At 46.0% G+C, this 17866-nt stretch overlaps 1 protein-coding gene and 1 pseudogene across 1 annotated transcript; both read right to left on the bottom strand.

Annotated features, from left to right (window-relative positions):
• Positions 1 to 6235: 6235 nt before the first annotated feature.
• Degs1 (delta 4-desaturase, sphingolipid 1) lies at positions 6236 to 14220 on the bottom strand. The gene is made up of 3 exons (XM_027418799.2): positions 14040 to 14220; positions 9734 to 10476; positions 6236 to 7106 (listed from the first exon to the last, which is right to left on the bottom strand). Exons 1-3 carry the CDS (start codon positions 14119 to 14121, stop codon positions 6960 to 6962), a joined length of 972 nt encoding a protein of 323 aa, XP_027274600.1. The 5' UTR covers positions 14122 to 14220; the 3' UTR covers positions 6236 to 6959.
• On the bottom strand, positions 14178 to 17670 carry LOC100753871 (annotated as a pseudogene).
• Positions 17671 to 17866: the final 196 nt, after the last annotated feature.

Raw genomic sequence — 17866 nt, 5'->3', positions numbered from 1 at the left:
GTGTGTGTGAGAGTGTGTGTGTGTGCGTGCGTGCGTGCGTGTGTGTGTGTGTGTGTGTGTGTGTGAGTGTGTGTGTTTATGTGTGTGTGTGAGTGTGTGTGTGTGGGTATGGGTGTGTGTCTGTGTGTGGGGGTGTGTGTGTGTGGTTGTACAACTGTGAGTGGGCTAAATACCACCAAACCTTGAAGGTGTGTGTGAGCATATGGGTGTGCACACACATCAGGTACCCATAAGAACCAAGAGAGGGTCCCCTGTTACAGATGGCTGGGAGCCACCCCAAGTGGGTTATAGGAATCGAATGTACATCCTTTGGAAGAGCAGCCATTGCTCTTAACTACTGAGATCTCTCCAAACCCCTGCATTTGTTCATTTTACCAGCTTTTAAAAACAAGACATCAAACGATATTGGGGCAGCAGTGTCTGCTATGGTCTGGTATAGTTGTGACTGCTCTTGCTGTTGGTCCAGTTCAGCGGAATAAAACCTGGATATTCCCAGGGTCCACAGGAACCTGCACCCTTGAGGCACCTGCAGTGTCAAAGAAGCTGGTGACTTTCTCTGATCTCCAAGGCACTGCAGCGGCCTCGTGGGTAGGTTGACAGATGGACTCAGAGAAATCACCGTTTGTCATCCCTGCCAGCTGATCTTGACTTTCTTTCCTACGGCTGTGCTGAGAGGTCAAGGACTCCACTCAAGGGCTCTTCCTGGGATGGCCTGAGAAGTTGGGGTTTATCTTCCTGGCCTGAGCAGGAAACTGGAACTGAGATGTTAATTCAGTGACCACCTCTCTCTCTCCTTGGCAAGCCGGGCTCTCTGTTGTGTCAGTTTGGCTTTGTTTCCCAATGTGGCAACTGGACCATCTACACTAAGCTGTGTGAAGTCGTGCTCATAAAATCATGTGTCTAAAACAGCTATGGGAAAAAAATGTTTGTTTAAACTTGAACTCCAGGGCTGGAGAGATGACTCAGCAGTTGGGAACGCTGGCTGCTCTTCCAGGGGTCCGAGGTTCAATTCCCAGAACCCACAAGGCAGCTTAAAACTGTCTGTAGCTCCAGTTCTAGGGGATCCAAGACCCTCACACAGATACACATGCAAGCAAAAACACACCAATGCACATAAAAACGAAACAACACCCCTGAACTCTAGGCCACAAGCCCTTCCTTTTCTGAGTCAGCATTCCTGACCAAGAGAGTACAGGAAAACAACAACGACAAAAGCCATAACAAAACAAACAGAAGCTCCAAACCCAAACCAAGGCTGGTCTGCCCATGTTCCCTGTGGTGACTGAATTGATGCAAAAAACTGTCACACATTAGACTAACTTGGAGGATGTCTCTGAATTTGAGGGTGACATTTGTTGTAAAAGTCCTTTCTATGAAGTTGTAGGCTTTGAGTCTAGACACTGGGTTTGAACTTAGGTCGTCTGGCGTTATGGGAGTTATTTACTCTTTCCTGTTACTTTATTTTCTTGGATGAATCACAAAAGTAATATATGAGGATTAAACAGCCCACAGAGACTCGAACAATGGTGAGTGGGCTCAGGACAGAAACCCCATCCTTCTGTCAGGCAGGTTTCTCTGGAGATGAGCATGCACCTTTGTGGTCACGGTCCTTTAGTTTTCACGGAGTTTGACTTCCTGATGTTATTCCGTGTGCTCTGCTGAAGTTTTCCCTATGTTCTTGCTTATGTTATTAACTTACAAAACAAACCTTTCCAGGGCCAAGGTCACCTCAGCCAGGCCCAGACAGGTCTGGAGAAATGTCACCATTTCCCTGGAAGTACAGCTATAAACCGAGATCACCTCATAGCATTCCTCTCCCTCACCCTGGAACCGGGATGGAGGTGGGGGGAGGAGGACCAAAAGGTGAAGACAGCCAGCTCTCACCGTGAACAGCGTCTTTGCAATGACCACATCCCGGGCTTAGCATTCAGTCCCAACAGCACTTACCACTGTCCAACTCTTTATTCCCCAGTCAACAAACACGTTTCCAGGTAATTGAAGGGTGGTGTCACAGGGTGGGGACAGGGCTTGGATTTAGAATAAAAATGGTTCAAATTACCAGGGGTAGCTGGTTCTTCCACCATTCTGAGGCCAAGCTAACTAACTTGAGAAGTTACCTAATATCTTCAGAGTCTCAGTTTCAATGTTCTAATGTGTGTATAATGTGTGTATTCAATGGTGATGGTCTTGCCAACTCAAAGGCTCCATTTTCCCAAGACAAGATTGCAATAGTATTCTGATTTTTTTTTTTTAAGGAGATAATATAGGAACAAACAAAATGCACAGACATGGTGTCCATACGGATAAACTCAGGAACCCTTCAAGTGCTCTCAGGCATGGTGAGCTGGAGCGTGACACAGAATCAGGCCTGTGTCTGACACAGAACCCACACACAGTCAGGACTCCAGAGCAGTGAGCTAAGAGCCCACTTACCTTTCAAGAGACCGTGTGTGTGTGTGTGTGTGTGTGTGTGTGTGTGTGTGTGTGTGTGGGGTACTTAAAAACTTCCTTTATCTCACTGTCTACCCTAGTAGAAACAAAGGGCTGCAAATTTCTTTAAGGCAGGCAAAGACTTGTGTGATGGCTTGTAATTGGGCCAGGGCTAAGTGTGAGAATGAGGGGCTCTGAGGGAAGGAGATGCACACAAAGATGACAGCCTGATGCCTTCCAGGACTGGCAGCAGTTGCTTCCTTGACATGTGGTGAATTCTCTTGTTTTTTTTTTTTTTTAATCTATTTTTGAGAAGGTAACAGATGTTGAAAAATTAGTTGTGCAAATGAAGGATGGCAGCATTGAACTAGAACCTGCAGTTGTTTTCAGTTCTGAGTCTTTAACGTTGGGGACATAGAATGAGCTCCTACACTGGTTTATGATCAAATATCTATGAAGAAATCCCAAAGATGATGCATGGGCTTCTCAGCGGTCCATGGTTCTATGGGTCGATGAGACTGGACAGTAGCTATGCACACACACACACACACACACACACACACACACACACACACACACACACCCCTACTCCGAGCACTGACACTGGGACCCACAGTGGAAGGCAGTCATGGGTGTAGGGTAAAGAGCCCACCCCGGGAGGTCACCATTGACAGTCCTTCGACTGGCCATGGAGGCTCACCACTTGCTAATGACTGCCTCTGGAAGGCTCTGGAGCTTCAGCATTCCCACGTCGGTGTGAACTGGTACGTGTTCAACGTTCTCATAGCTGCGGTGTTGAATTGGTATGTGTTCAAAAGCTGGAAAGCTAACATGCAGTGTTTTCCCAGCTCAGGGAGCTCCAGCCTGGAGAGGAGGTGCAGATTCCGGCTATGTGCTTGCTTATGACCACCAGGGAGACTGCTGTTCAGAGTGCAGGGGAGACACTCTCTCATGACCACCAGAAATCCTCGTTACTCACTCTTATGGGAATGAGGCTCAAGCCACAAACTGGACAAAGGAAATGTCACTCGGGTCTTATTGAACCCCCCTCACAGGCCAGGAAGAGCAGCTTCTGAGAATTACCTAATACAGGAAAGGGATTAGGGAGACTTTCCTTGGATTAGAAATTGCTGAGCAGCAGGATTTGGACATCACCGAGAGGGTGTGTCCATTCTTGCAGGCCTTGGTCACAAAGCATCCATTTACCCCTTTACAGAGGATTAATTATATGTACAGTGATGTGTGCCCAGTCACCATTAACCCATGCTTGACTGCAAAAACAATTTATTAATTATTTCTGTGGCCCCACCTGTCTTTTCAGAAGGTTCTGTTCCAGCTGCTTCCTTCCCCACCCCATGCAACCTTGCTTCACAGACCCCCGGGACTCTGTGCCAGCACCTGAAACCTTCCCTGGGTGTATTACTGACTTCCTGACCCATCTGCCGGATCACACGGATTTTGGCACAAGCTAAGCTTTTGTATTTTGGATGAGGATCCCCATTGTCTCCTCTGCTGTGCCACTGACTGAATTTTCAGAGAACTCATGATCTGACCTGCAGAGCCATTTCTTGTCAAACCCTACCCCTTCCAAAGGCAGGACCCTCCCCTTGGCTGTGCCCTGGCAGAGCTGACTAGCTCCAGGCCTCTTACTTCAGGCAGTTGTCACCTTTTAAAGGCCGACGGACCTTTGCCAGAAGTCTCAGCTGTGCTGACTCTAAGAATGCTGGGAACGCTTGATGGGCTTTTTGGGTCATCGCTAACTCCAGGCCCTAAGACTGCTCTTTCATTCCAAATGACAACAGCTCCTAGTTTTTCTCTGACAAGAAGCAATATCCCTTGGCCAAACAACAACAACAACAAAGATTTTCCAAATCAACAGCAGGTGGGATACCAAGAGTTAAGGCTTTGACAGTTGGTACAAGCCCTCAATGTTATCATGTGGCCTCAGGCTGCTCACCCTTGAGCCATCCGTTGAACAGTAGAGATAAGTTACTCATTAGGCTGACACAGACTAGAATGTGTGCACTAGGCAGAAGGGAGCACAGATAGTCCACCCTCCACCTCATCAGCCACACGCCGACCTCCCGCTGTGTGCATCCTACCGAGCAGGACATGCGTCTCCTGACATCACGGCACCAACACTGCCGCCTGGCACCATGCTTGCTAACGAACGAATGAACAAACGAACGCACCTTTGCTATGGATTTGAACAGTGCTTCATATTTAAACCCTTACACTGTTGAGCATCGTCCTAGTTTTATTTCTGTTGCTGTCCAGATCAAAAGCAACACAGAAGAGGAAAGGGGTTCATTTGGCTTACAACTCCAGGCTACAGTCCATTACTATGGGGGAAGTCAAGACATGGACCTAAAGCATCGTCGACCAATAATTAATCTCTCTTAGCTTTAGTTTTTATCTACAAAATGAATTGGTACCATGTATGTATATTGATAGATTATGTATAAATATACATAGGTATGCATACATCTCTCTACTTACGTACATAGAGATGCTGAGAGTAAGACACCACCGGAATGGGGGAGTATCTCAGTGGTACTTGCCTGGGGTTCTATCCCTAGTGCTGCAAACAAGAATAAATTAAAGATAATAGATGGATGGCAAACACTGAAAAGGGATTCTCAATTAAAGTCCCTTGTTTTAAATAAATATATTGCATTTACCTAAAGATTATACAAACACATACTGTCTTTGGCTTTTAGATAAAGCTCAGTAAAATAACAGAGCTCCAATCTCATTCTATTAACCAAGACTGCAGTCTAGCACTGGCTTGTTCAGTTGATGGGACAGAGACGTCAGTCACTTGCCCCCACCTCAGGGGAGGCGAATGGCATATTACACAGAGTCAAAGCTGTAAGGGAAGTGGCCACTGGAAACGAGGCTCCTGACTGCTATGGGGCAGGGATGACGCAGGGAAGGGTGGCACAAGCCAAGACAGTTGCAAGAACTGCCATGAAGCGGCTGAACCACCCCTCAGGCCTCTGAAGGGACTGGGGCCTAGCCTTCCTGCTGCCCTACTTGGTGAATCTCTTGAAGAATGGACAGTTGGCAGGAGTTCCGGGTCCTCCAGGCCAGAAAGGGAGAAAAACCACTTTAGGATGACACTGGGAGTGTGAGGAAATGCCAATCCCACAGAGGGTTCTCTTTTTCAGCTGTCTGGGCCACCCTCACTAATACAGCTGATATCCTAAAACTATCTTCCCAAATTACACTGCATTTTCCCCAGTGACACTTTTGAGGTAACTGGGACTGTTGGTCTTGAAGTACAGGATGTTAACTACTAGAAACCAACTACCCACCACCAACCCAGTGTTTGCACAGCAATTCGAGAACATAAAGTCTGTCAGCTGTTTCCGACGTGAGAGTCAACAAGGCTGAAAGAGGAAGGGAGTTGATGTGGGCATGGCTAAATTTAGTAGACTTTATCCAGGACCCAGCAGTGCCTAATTTAGGGGACACGGATAACAGTAAAAATTATGAATAAATAACTTGCCAGTTGGTACACACCTTTAATCCCAGCACCCAGGAGGCAGAGGCAGGTGGGTCTCTGTGAGTTTGGAGGCCAGCATGGTCTACAGAGAGTTTCAGGACAGCCGAGTCTACACAGAGAAACCCTGACTCAAAAACAAACCAACAAACAAAAACTAGCTCAGTAATTTACAGAGAAAGAAATTCCCATCTCATCCTTTTATGCTTATAGGACTTTCCCAGGGGAGACATGAACACGTATCTGTGGATGCCAGTTTGGGTACCAAAAACAGATCAAAGAAACGGTTTTACCTAAGTCTGCTTTAGTAAACCAGTGAGTTTATTTGGGTTACTAAATTACCAACGCAAAGGCAGTTGCATCAGTGAAATACGCAGCAAGGGTGGCAAATTCACAAAAGTCACAAGGATGGAATCCTTGGCTCCCTGTAGGACTCACAGACAGCTCCTCCAGAAAGCCTTATTGTTTACAGAGGCTGAGAGGACTTTGTGATGGAGAATTTTATCAGCTTCCTGAATCTTATAAGCCTCCCTTCTCCCTCCAGAAATACATGTTTAAATCCAGAGGAGAGTTACACAATACTATATGAGCTAAAGTCAAACCTGTAAAGAAATTTCTGAATGAAATTTTGAGTTCCCGCAGCACCCTGGTAACTATAGCATACAGTTAGTAAAATACAAAAATGCAATGATTATTAATATGCTGCGATTAACAGTTCAGTTTATTAGTTGTTTTAATAAAGCAAAACTTTATAGTGAAAATAACATAATAAGCTTTTTATGATATGCTTACAGTATGACAGACACAGGTGGAGACACCCTTAGTAACAGTAACACAATGTGTGGGCACAAGCGCAAGAGCTGACGGTTTGAAGGCTGAGTAGCTTCTGATGCCACTGAGATCCTGGTTGGAAATTACACCAGTGCAGCTTCTGAGCATCACTCATCTTAAGCTTAACAAGATAAAAATTCCACTCTATCAGCTATTATGAAGCTGTGGAGAGGAATTCCTTGGGCTGTGATATTTACTCCAGAATCTCATTCCCTTTTGGAGGCCTCTTCATCCGTGAATAGGGACTTACTGTGTCATCCATCACAAAATCATACAGTACTTTGATCCAGGAGTTGTATTGGGGGAGTTTATCATAATATTCAGCTGCTATTTTCCTCACCTGGAAGTGAACAAACACAGAAAGGTGAGCAGTGAGTATTACTGAGGCCTCAAGATAACAGCTGAGTGTCTGACAGACAGAGGACAAAATACCAAATGAGCCAAAGGGCAATGCCTTTGCTTATGATCCTTCAGACAGCCTGCAGTTTTTCATGAAATAAGATGTCTGCAGATCATATGACATAAACAGCTCCAGCATAACCCACACTAGACTTAGGGCAAAGTCCGTAGCAATCAGAAAGATGCTAGAGTTCCAAATAGTAAAATAATAAAGCCAGTTCAGAGCCTGGACAAGCACTTGAGTCAAGACACTCCTGAGACTGAAAATGCTCTAAAGATCATCTTTAGCATCAGAAGTAGATGAACTGTAGACATTATAAAGACATAAAGCTCAAAAACCTCAAATCCTCAATACTAAGAATTAAGCCTGGGGTATCTATCAGCAAGGTCCAATTCATACACTGACACATGATGGCTGTGATTCTTAGAAAGTTGTGATGAACAAACTGAAAAAAAAAATGTATGCTTAAAAAATGTTTTGGCAGGGTGTGGTGGTACATTTGCATTCCTTTAATCCCACACTTGGGAGGCAGAGGCAGGCCGATCTCTCTGAGTTCCAAGCCAGCCTGGTCTACAGAGTGAGTTCCAGGACAACCAGAGCTGTTATACAGACATATACTGTCTTGAAAAACAAAACAAGAAAAAAAGTTTTGTGTTGGAGCTACAGAAATAGCTCAATGGCTAAGAGCACTGGCTGCTCTTCCACAGGACCCCAGCACCCACATGGTGGCTCACAACTGCCTGTTAACTCCAGTTCCAGAGGTTCTAACACTGTCTCTTGGCTTTTGAAGGCAATAGGCATGCACATGGTACACGTATATGCTTGCAAACATACATATATATAAAACAAGAATTAAAATGAAAAATGCTTGTGAGGTGCAGAACTCATTAAAAATATGAAAAAATCCTTTAAAAGTTAAACTATTAATATACATAGGGACTGTGTAATAAATGTCAGGTAGTTACTGAATAAACAATTCCTCATAGACAGAAGAACAGGAAAGGCAGGGCTTTCAAACTTTAGGGCTGTTAACTGTGCATTAACAAAAGAGTGGGGAGACAGGAAGGAAGAGCAGGCAGTGAGGAGTCACTGATGTGCCATAGGCTTTAAGTGAGTGCCGTCTGAACTACACTAAGTTTTTAATGTGGGGACTGCTCCAGGAAAATACACATTATTTGAGGGAAATTTTTTGCTTAATGGCTGACTGATTCTTCTCCTTAAATTGTGTTTTTTTTTTTTTTTCTCAAAGTATGAGTTCCCTAAAAAAATAAACTCAGTTCCCTTGTCACAGATGAGGGAAACAGAGGCTGCCAAACTATGTCTGCTAGTACAGGTGTCTCCACAGACTCGGTGCTGCTTTCTCTCCAACTGAAATGCCGAGTGGGATATAAGGCAGCCCTCCTTGCTCTTCACCTGTTTCCCAATCAGCCCTTTGACTCACTTACACGTGTACTGTGCAGGTAACAAAAGGACTCTTTGCTTTCTTCCTTAGTTGTGCCAACTTAACCTGTATTTCAACTCCAAATTCTGCAACACTTATTTCCAAAGCACACTTGTTCTACAAAACCCTATCACCATTATACCTGGTAATCTAACCTTGATGAATATTTTTTATGGATTTTTATGGATTACCCACTGAGCCAGTTTGTTTACAGTCTTTTAACCAGATCCAAAGATATAATCACATATTGCAATTGGTTGTTGTCATGTTGCATGTAATTTTTCAACAGTGCTTAAAAATTTGAATGAGTATGACATCATGAAGCATCCATTAGGGCTCCCTTATACACATCATCTCTTTTTTAAGTAAAGAAAAACTATTTTTCGTATGTATTACCTTTTTTTTTTTTTTTTTAGAATTATGGAGAGTTTCTTCTTTCTTTTCTTTTTTTTTCCTAACAGAATAGGCTACTCACTTTTTTTTTTGAGACAGGGTTTCTCTGTGGAACAGTCCTGGCTGGCCTTGACCTCACAGAGATCCTCCTGTGTCTGCCTCCCCAGTGTCAGGCTACTCACTGTGAAGATGGGAAGGCTGTTGAGAAGGCTTGGCAGGAAAGCTACTGACTGAGTGGCTAGTTTTGGGAAAGATGGAAAGAATGAAGGGTGCAGTGTCTTCTTGTGCTTACTTCACACATAACACACTGAAGGTCTACTGTCCAGGCAGAGCCCCTGCCAGGGAAGGGTAATAACATGGGCACTGACACTGTCCACTCCACAGATCCCTTATGAAGGTCACCTTCCTTCCCTGTGTGTTACAAAAGCAACACATCTTAGCCAAATACAACAGCTTAACAGTGATGAATGTTCCATGAACGGATGCTTCACCACACAGAGCAGCAGTTTTCTAATCCTGAGCTAGTTTAGCAGGTAAGAGATTTGCTCGTCTGAACTCTAAGCATGACCACTAAGCCTAAGGATCCAAAACAGAAGATATGAATCCTCAGTGAAGTTAGGCAGGCAGACAAAGGATATGTTTTCCTTTTTACCTGACAAAACAGACTAGATCACTGTTACAATAAGCAAGCCATGACTAATTTGATTACAACATCATCAAGTCTTTCACTTACCAGGGGCAGGTTTTTTCCAGGAATGTTAGGGAAGTCATGGTGTTCATTATGGTAGCCCACATTGAAGGTCAGTAAATTCAGAGGCCCATAATATGAGTATGTTTCATGTCCCTTTAAGAACATGTAATGTTCGGCTATAAAATGCCCAGAAATTGGGTGCAAACCCAGGCCAAGCAGGGAGGCTGCCAACATGTAGACTAGAGATTTAACTCCAAAAACATAGTAAACTATAATGTCAAAGATGATCTGTATCACAGTATTGATGATTTCCAGAGAAGTAATTGGTTTGGGATTGATGAGTAGGGGTCTAAAAGCATAAAAGAGAGGCTGAAGGACAACCCAGACAAGCTTCCTGAAAGTGGTGCAGAAGAACCAGCCCTCAAAATCAGTAGGAATATCTACGTCGATGCCATCAGCTCCCAGGTACCGATGATGATCCATGTGGTATCTCTTAAAAGAAACAGAATATGGAACTCCCAAAGGGAGGTTAGCAAATATTCCAAACCAGCGATTCCATAGAGCTTTGTGGTGGCCGAAGGGGAAATTGTGGGAAATCTCATGGATCCCCAGAGTCATTGAATGGTTAAGGCAGCTGCCAAAGACATAGGACCAAAATATGACCCATTTCCAGTCCAAGTCTTTCACTAAGTAAAATGAAGCCAACTGGACGAGAAGCATCACAGTTATGATCCATTTCAAATTGGGGTCAGGTTTCATCAAGGATTTGATCTCTGGATACTTTGCTGTAAGGAAAGAAAATACAAAAAATCAGGAACAAAGAAAAGCACAACAGTTCAGCAACTATAATTAATGCAATTAGATTTTCCCCTTTTCTAAATCACAATACTTCCCCCTTATAGACTTCACCTCCTAAAGGGAAGGAATGTATTCTGGTAAGAAAATCACAAAATAGGATGACACAACAATTTATGAAAGAAAAATTAAATTCCGAATTCTCTTGTATTAAAATAATTACATCTATGCTTAGACAAATACACACATACTTTCTTTTTTTTTTAAAAGATTTATTTATTGATTATATATACAACATTCTGTCTCCATATATGCCTGCAGGCCAGAAGAGGGCACCAGATCTCATTACAGATGGTTGTGAGCCATGTGGTTGCTGGGAATTGAACTCAGGACCTCTGGAAGAACAGCCAGTGCTCTTAACCTCCAAGCCATCTCTCTAGCCCCCTACACATATTTTCTTTTCTTTTTCTTTTTGTATGTGTGAGTGTTTTGCCTGCACTATGTCTGTGGGCTGTGTGGGTTCAGTGCTTACAAAGGTCAGAAGAGGAGATTGAATTCCCCTAGAACTAGAGTAACAGACAGTGTGAGCAACCATGTAGCACTGGGAACTGAACTTGTGTCCTCTCTAAGAGCAACACTGAGCTATCTCTCTAACTGAAGCTCTGGCATATTTATCTTATATAAACCATTAAATTGTCACAGCTGACACAAGAAAGAACATAACATTTGTTTTTATACATCTTCAAATTATAAAACGCATTTTCCTGGTTCTCTCAGACCAGTCAACTTCCTCCAAGTAATTCTACTCTGAATCTTCACGGAACTTTAAAGCCAACTAAGCACAGTGGCACTCACCTGTATCTGAGCATGCAGGAAGCTGAGATGGTTAGCAAATTCCAGGCTAGTCTCAACTACAAAGTAAGATCCTGACTCCCCAAGCCCATATATAAGGGCCTCATATAACTGTAGGAAAGGACAGTACTGACCTTATAAAGTGTTACCAACACAAAAAATCAAGCTGGACCTCCTCCCTACACCAAAAGAGTTAGCCCAAAATGGATCACAGGTCTAAGTAACAAAATTGTAGAACTCAAGAAAAAAAAAATAGTAAATTGAATCTGCATTAAAATCTTCTTTTTCGGAAGGGCAGTGGTGGCATACACCTTTAACTCCAGCACTGGGGAGGAAGAGGCAGGCAGGCTGAGTGAGTTCCATGACGGCCAGGACTGTTTCACAGAGAAACCCTGCCTGGGGGGGGGGGGGAGGACCAAAAACTTCTTTTTCTATAACAATACCATCAAAAGAGCACGTGACAATCTAAAAGACAGGCAGACACATTTGCAAGTCACCTATTCCATAAGAGAATCATATGGAATATTCATATAGAATATGCAGAGTACTTAAAACTCAACTAATAATCCAAATTTTAAAAAAGAAAAAAAAAACTAATAAAAAAGATTTATAAACGGCCCCTCCCCCAAAAAAACACATGAAGGATACTTGATATCGTTAGGAAAATACAGAGACCATAAAACCATTGTCATTTAAAGACAGTTGTAACACAATGGTAGAGCATCTGACTAGCTTGCTCGAGGTGCTAGATTAAAACTGCAGTAGAAGGAAGGGTGGAGTCAGAAGGAGAGGTTAGTGGGTAACCCGGAGATTACTCCTTTGAACCCACACAGAAAGCACGCTGTGGTGGTGCACATCTGTAATCCCAGCAGGAGTATGGCAAGGAACCTGCTGTGAGGGAAGACTGTTCCAGAGAAGCCAGGAAGCTTTGGGGCCAGCCAGCTTGAAATGCCCAGCACAAAAGCAGAAACAAGAGAGACCCTGCCTCAAAGCAAGGTGGAAGGAGAAAGCCCACTCCTGGAAAGCTGTCTTCTGACCTCCACAATACACACTATGGTGTGTGTGTGTGTGTGTGATGGGAGCACACCCACATGCCTACACATGAAAACACAGGCAGTAACTAGATAGTGGAGAAACCAGAATCTCCCCAAGGATTCACAAAATGATGGCATATAGGGGGCGGAGCTGGTCACTGGAGACAGGGCCACAGAAGACATGCTCCTGCCTGCTCCTGCTCGCTCCTTCCTTCCTTCCTTCCTTCCTTCCTTCCTTCCTTCCTTCCTTCCTTCCGCCCTCCCTCCCTCCTTCCCTCCCTGTCTATCTCTCTCTCTCTCTCTCTCTCTCCCTCCTTCCTGGCTAGCATGAGGGGGAACCGGCCTTTATTCCTTCAAGACCTCTCCACCATTATTTTACCAGATTACCACCCAAGCAATGGCAGCCGTGACCACCGATGAAAGCCATCAGCCAAAATAAGTCCTTCCTCCCTTGTGTTGTTCCGGTATCTACCACAGCAGTGAGGCAATGACTAGCCAAACCTAAGAGCCCAAAGCAACTGACAGCACAGCCGGTGATAAAGTTTCACCTTTCCAACCTAGCCACTCAATTCAAGTTCTCCAGAAGAAGCCAGGGGAGCAGCTCTCAGGTGGAGAACCAACCAGTACCAGGAATCCCTGAGTTTGGATTCCAGGACTAGGAGGGTAAAGATCCATTTTGAATGGCATCTGTCTACTCTTATGTGTGAAACACGAAATTAAGTTTAGCTACTACTGAGCAAACCAGGACCTCAGCCACCCAATGGGCAAAGATTTTTTTTTTACGAGTGTAAAAATGGTGGGTATAAGACAGTTCCTCGTCTTTGGTGGTCTTTTATTGATTTCCTCAATTTTTAAAGAAACAGCAAAAGTTAAAATAAAAAACTTTTCGATCTCTATCTAGCACCAGGAAAGAAAAAAAAAAAGCATATTCTTCGGCTGCAGTCTAACCCGGATGGGAATAGTCTTCATAACATTACCCCCCACACAGCTTTTTTAAGTGGCCAGACAAGCACTGGAAAGGGAGAATTAAAGTGGATGATATTATGCAAAGCTCTCAACTCAAGAACATACCGTTCCCTTTAAAAGCAGGGACGAGACTTCTCTGTCTCACTCGGAAACCCCTGATACCCTCCAGACTCAGTTGGGCCTCAAGTCCGGGAGGCTCAGGCTCGCTCGCGCCTTTCCTATGGGGCCAGTCCGGCAGAAGACTGGGAAAGGACGCCCGGAGGAGCCGTGCAGTCCGCGAAGCCTCGGGCTACCGGGAGCTGGTCCCCCGCTAGGCCTGCGGCTGGCTGGAGCACGTGATCAAGGATCCCGGGGCCCCGGGGATGCCCCAGGACCACGCCCTGAGCCTAGCGGGCGGTGGGGCTCGAGCCCACGCACCCCTGCCGCCGTCGGGGTCGCCCTACCGGGGGGCCGTCAACTCACAGCCGGCGGGGGCCGCCAGCGCCTGACCCCCGAGGGCCGGCGGGGCGCCTAGGCCCCCCATCCCTGGGGCCTGGGCCCCGCCCGGAGCCCGCCCGCCCGCGCCCCGCGCCCCGCGCTCCGGCGGCCGACCAGCCGGGCGTCTGGAGGGAGCCTCGGAGGCCGTGCTCACACGGGGCGCGCGGGAGGCCGCGCAGGGCCCGCACACGGCCGCGCGCACATAACGGGGCGCCGGTCCTCACCCAGGATCTCCCGGCGCCGGTTGGCGTGCGGCTGGTCCGTATAGACCCACTCGAAATCCTCTCGGGACACGCGGCTCCCCATGGCGGCGGCGGCGGCGCGCGGACCCGCTCTGCCTCTCGCTCGCGTCCCGGCTGCGCTCAAGCGGCGGCGGCGGCGGCGGCGGCGGCGGCGGCTGCTCTCCCTCCCGGCTCGTGTCGGTCAGCAGCGGAGACGCCGAAGGGGCGGGGCCTAAGACCACGCCCCGCCGTGACCACGCCCCGTCCGGAGTCCTGGCGAACTGGCCAGTGGGCGGGGCCTGGATTCGGAGGCCCAGAACTTTGCCTGCCTGCTAGCGCGCGCAGCCTGGGAAAAGGTGAAAAGGGAAGGAAAAGTCTGCGGCCCGATAAGGCTGCCGCTTTAGCGCCTCCGTGGGTGGAGTATTTCGGGGTGGCTACCTCTCCACGAGCCCAGAAGATCACCGGCTTGATTACATGGCAAAGGGCCCAAGTTTGGTTTAAATTTTAATAGCATATTATCCGTTGTGCCATGCATGATTGGTTGCCTTCTGGAACTAAAAACCTCCGGAGAAATAAAAAACTTTCTGATTGCTCTTCTCTCCTCCCCCCTCTCTCGCTCCTTTATCTCTCCGCCCCCCCTCCATGTTTGCTTTGTTTACTTTGCTTTGGTTTGTTGAAGTAGGGTCTCACTACCTAGCCTAGGCTGTCCTCCCACTGGCGATCCTGCTCTTGCCTGACAGTCCAGTGGAATTTCGGGCTTCTCTCACCATGGTATTGAGAAAAGGGAAGGGAGAGATGGGGTGGGGTTTGTGGCTCTAATGTTCTCTTGAACTGATGGTTGCTTAATCATATGTGTAACAGAAGTGATCATCTGAAACTTCCTGAGCGAGGTGTGTGTGTGTGTGTGTGAGTGTGAGTGTGTGTGTGTGAGTGTGAGTGTGTGTGAGTGTGTGTGAGTGTGTGTGTGAGTGTGAGTGTGTGTGTGTGAGTGTGTGTGAGTGTGAGTGTGTGAGTGTGTGTGAGTGTGTGTGTGAGTGTGTGTGTGAGTGTGTGTGTGTGTGTTGGGGAAGGAGGGTGATTTCAAAATGTGTTACTCCTTCACTAAGGAACTTTAGGGATTAGGGGTGTAGTAGTTGATAGGCTAGAGCCCTGATTTCAGACTTGTGGCCAGGGAGTGAAAGGAACTGCTAATTAAGATTACAAAATGTATGCGGTAGGGTAGTGGCTCAGGCTTTTAATCCCAGCACTTCTGGGCAGTAGCAGGCAGATCTGTGAGTTCAAGGCCAGCCAGGTCTCCAGAGCAAGTTCCAGGACAGATTGTTATACACAGAAACCTTGTCTCAAAAAAACAAAACAAAACAAAACAAAAAAAACAAAAAAAAACCAGAAAAACAAAACAAAAAAGATTACAAAGATTAACAGACCGGAAGAGTCTTCCAAAAGAAGTCAAATGCACACAAATATAAACCACACACAGGCATTATTGCACTGCTGTAACGCATACCTTAACAAGAGAGGTGGGGAGACACATAGAAGGCCTAGTCTGATGGGTCTGAGATACAACTAACGTATAAAAAACTACAAATAACAGAAGAATCCACTAAACTATACTACAGGATGCAATCAACAAAATCCCTACAGCTCTGAGTTCTCTAATTGAAAAAGGGAAAAACAACTGAATTAAAAGATCAACTAACCAAGCTGTGATGCATTGGTCTTATTTGTTCCAAAGGGTTAAAAATAATATGATGTTATTAAAAGATTTATTTTTAGTTTATATCTGTATATACTGTGTGTGTGTGTTTGTATGTGTGTGTGTGTTTGTGTGTGTGTGTGTGTTTGTGTGTGTGTTTGTGTGTGTGTGTGTTTGTGTGTATGTGTTTGTGTGTGTGTTTGTGTGTGTGTGTGTTTGTGTGTGTGTGTGTTTGTGTGTGTTTGTGTGTGTGTGTTTGTGTGTGTGTGTGTGTTTGTGTGTGTGTTTGTGTGTGTGTGTTTGTGTGTGTGTGTGTTTGTGTGTATGTGTTTGTGTGTGTGTGTATGTGTTTGTGTGTGTGTTTGTGTGTGTATGTGTTTGTGTGTGTGTTTGTGTGTGTGTGTGTTTGTGTGTGTGTTTGTGTGTGTGTGTGTGTGTGTTTGTGTGTGTGTGTGTGTGTGTGTGTGTGCGCATGCTTTCAGAGGTCAGAAGAGGGTATCACATCCCTTGGAACTGGAGTTGCATGCAGTTGTGAGACATCCACCCCCCATGTGTGCTAGGAACTGAACTCTATAAGAGCAATAGACACTTTTTAACTGTCAAGATGTGTTTATTACTAAAAATAAAAGCGACTGAAGTTTATCCCAGGGTACACTGTCAGCACAGGAACACCCACGATGAACCGTGTCAATATCTTCTCTGCTTCTCAACTGCTGCCATTTTCCTCTTCCATGAAGAGGAAAATTTAGTTTACGTTAAAAAGTCATGATGATGAAAAGGAAGTGGTCTCTACCCCCTTCCTGTTCAATCTGGAGACTGCCTTGGGCTACAGTGTGACAGCCTACACTTCAGGTGCTGTGGTTCAGCATCCACCAAGGGTTGTGTGTCAGGACCTCTGGCAGGTAAAGATGACACAAAGACTTCATGCTGAAGTTCGGGTAGGACCAGGGATCCCGACAGAATGGAACCCTCGTGGTCATCATCAAAGGTCTGTGTCTCAAAGGTTCAAGGCTTGGAGATGCATGGTTCTGTGGCAGCTCCTGGGAGAGTCGCCCCTTCCTGGGTTTGCATCCATCATTGACACAGTTTTAAACTTCTGGACGAGTCTGAATCAGGTTGTGGATGACTGGATGAGAAAACTCAAGGAAGTCAGCACCACATGAAAGTGGGTTAGGCACTGATGGTCCTGAGCAGTTCTTCATAACAGGTCTCTGGGTTCCTCTTCAGGAACAATTTCAAACACCACCATTCTGGATCTGACAGAGAAGGGCACGTCTGGTCTGGGCACTTCATTCGGGCATACACTTTAGTGCTACAGTAGCCCACAGGGTAGATGGCACTCTCATCATGGAAGCCGGGTCCGTTGGTGATGGATCTCCCCAGGCTATCTACTGTTAGACCCAATGGGGAGCACCAGCCACCCAAAGAGGAATTCAGTGCAGTGGCGGAACGAGCTTGTGAGCGCCTCCTTCCTTTTTCTTTTTCTCTGATGTTTTCTTCAGAACTTCCAGTTTGTTTTTCTCTTTGTCCTTTCCTTTTTTTCGCCTTGGATTTCTTCCCAAATGGTTCCTTGTCCCCAACGCTGGGTCCAGCTCCCTGGATAGTTCCCACAGAGCGGGCCACACCTTAAGCCAGGAGCAAACTGGAGCAGTGGGAAGGAGCTGGGGCCTGTGGTTCCCCTTCAGTTAGTTACAGCTTGAAGCCGTAAGGGCTTCTGCAGCAGGGTCTTCTCTCTTTCGCTTTAAGAAAGTTTTCCTCAAGATGAGCAGTTTCATCACAAATAGCGTTTTCAAACACCGTGGCCATGGCCACTTTGTACAGTCGCAAGTACTTCAACCGGTACTTATCGTTCTGGCTCTTCTTTGGAAGATTTTTCATTCTAGCCTTGCTAGACAGCTGGATGCTGGGCTCAGAAGCCAGGCGGCTGCCCAACAGGCTCATGATCCGGCCCCACCTCAGGGGCCTTTGGGCTGAGGAAGGCATGGAGGGGAGGTAAAAGCAGCTTGTGCTCGCACTAGTCACTGTTAATCACTCAATCGTCTCGCTAGCCCCTGATGTCATGTTTATTTAGTTCAAGTGTCATTTGGACTGGTGAAGGCATTAAGAAATTCTTGCTGGGTGTGGTGACCCAGTTGTG

This window comes from Cricetulus griseus, chromosome 5 (genome assembly GCF_003668045.3).
Source record: "Cricetulus griseus strain 17A/GY chromosome 5, alternate assembly CriGri-PICRH-1.0, whole genome shotgun sequence".
Lineage (NCBI taxonomy): Eukaryota > Metazoa > Chordata > Mammalia > Rodentia > Cricetidae > Cricetulus > Cricetulus griseus.
This window is presented reverse-complemented; position numbering and strand designations above follow the sequence as displayed.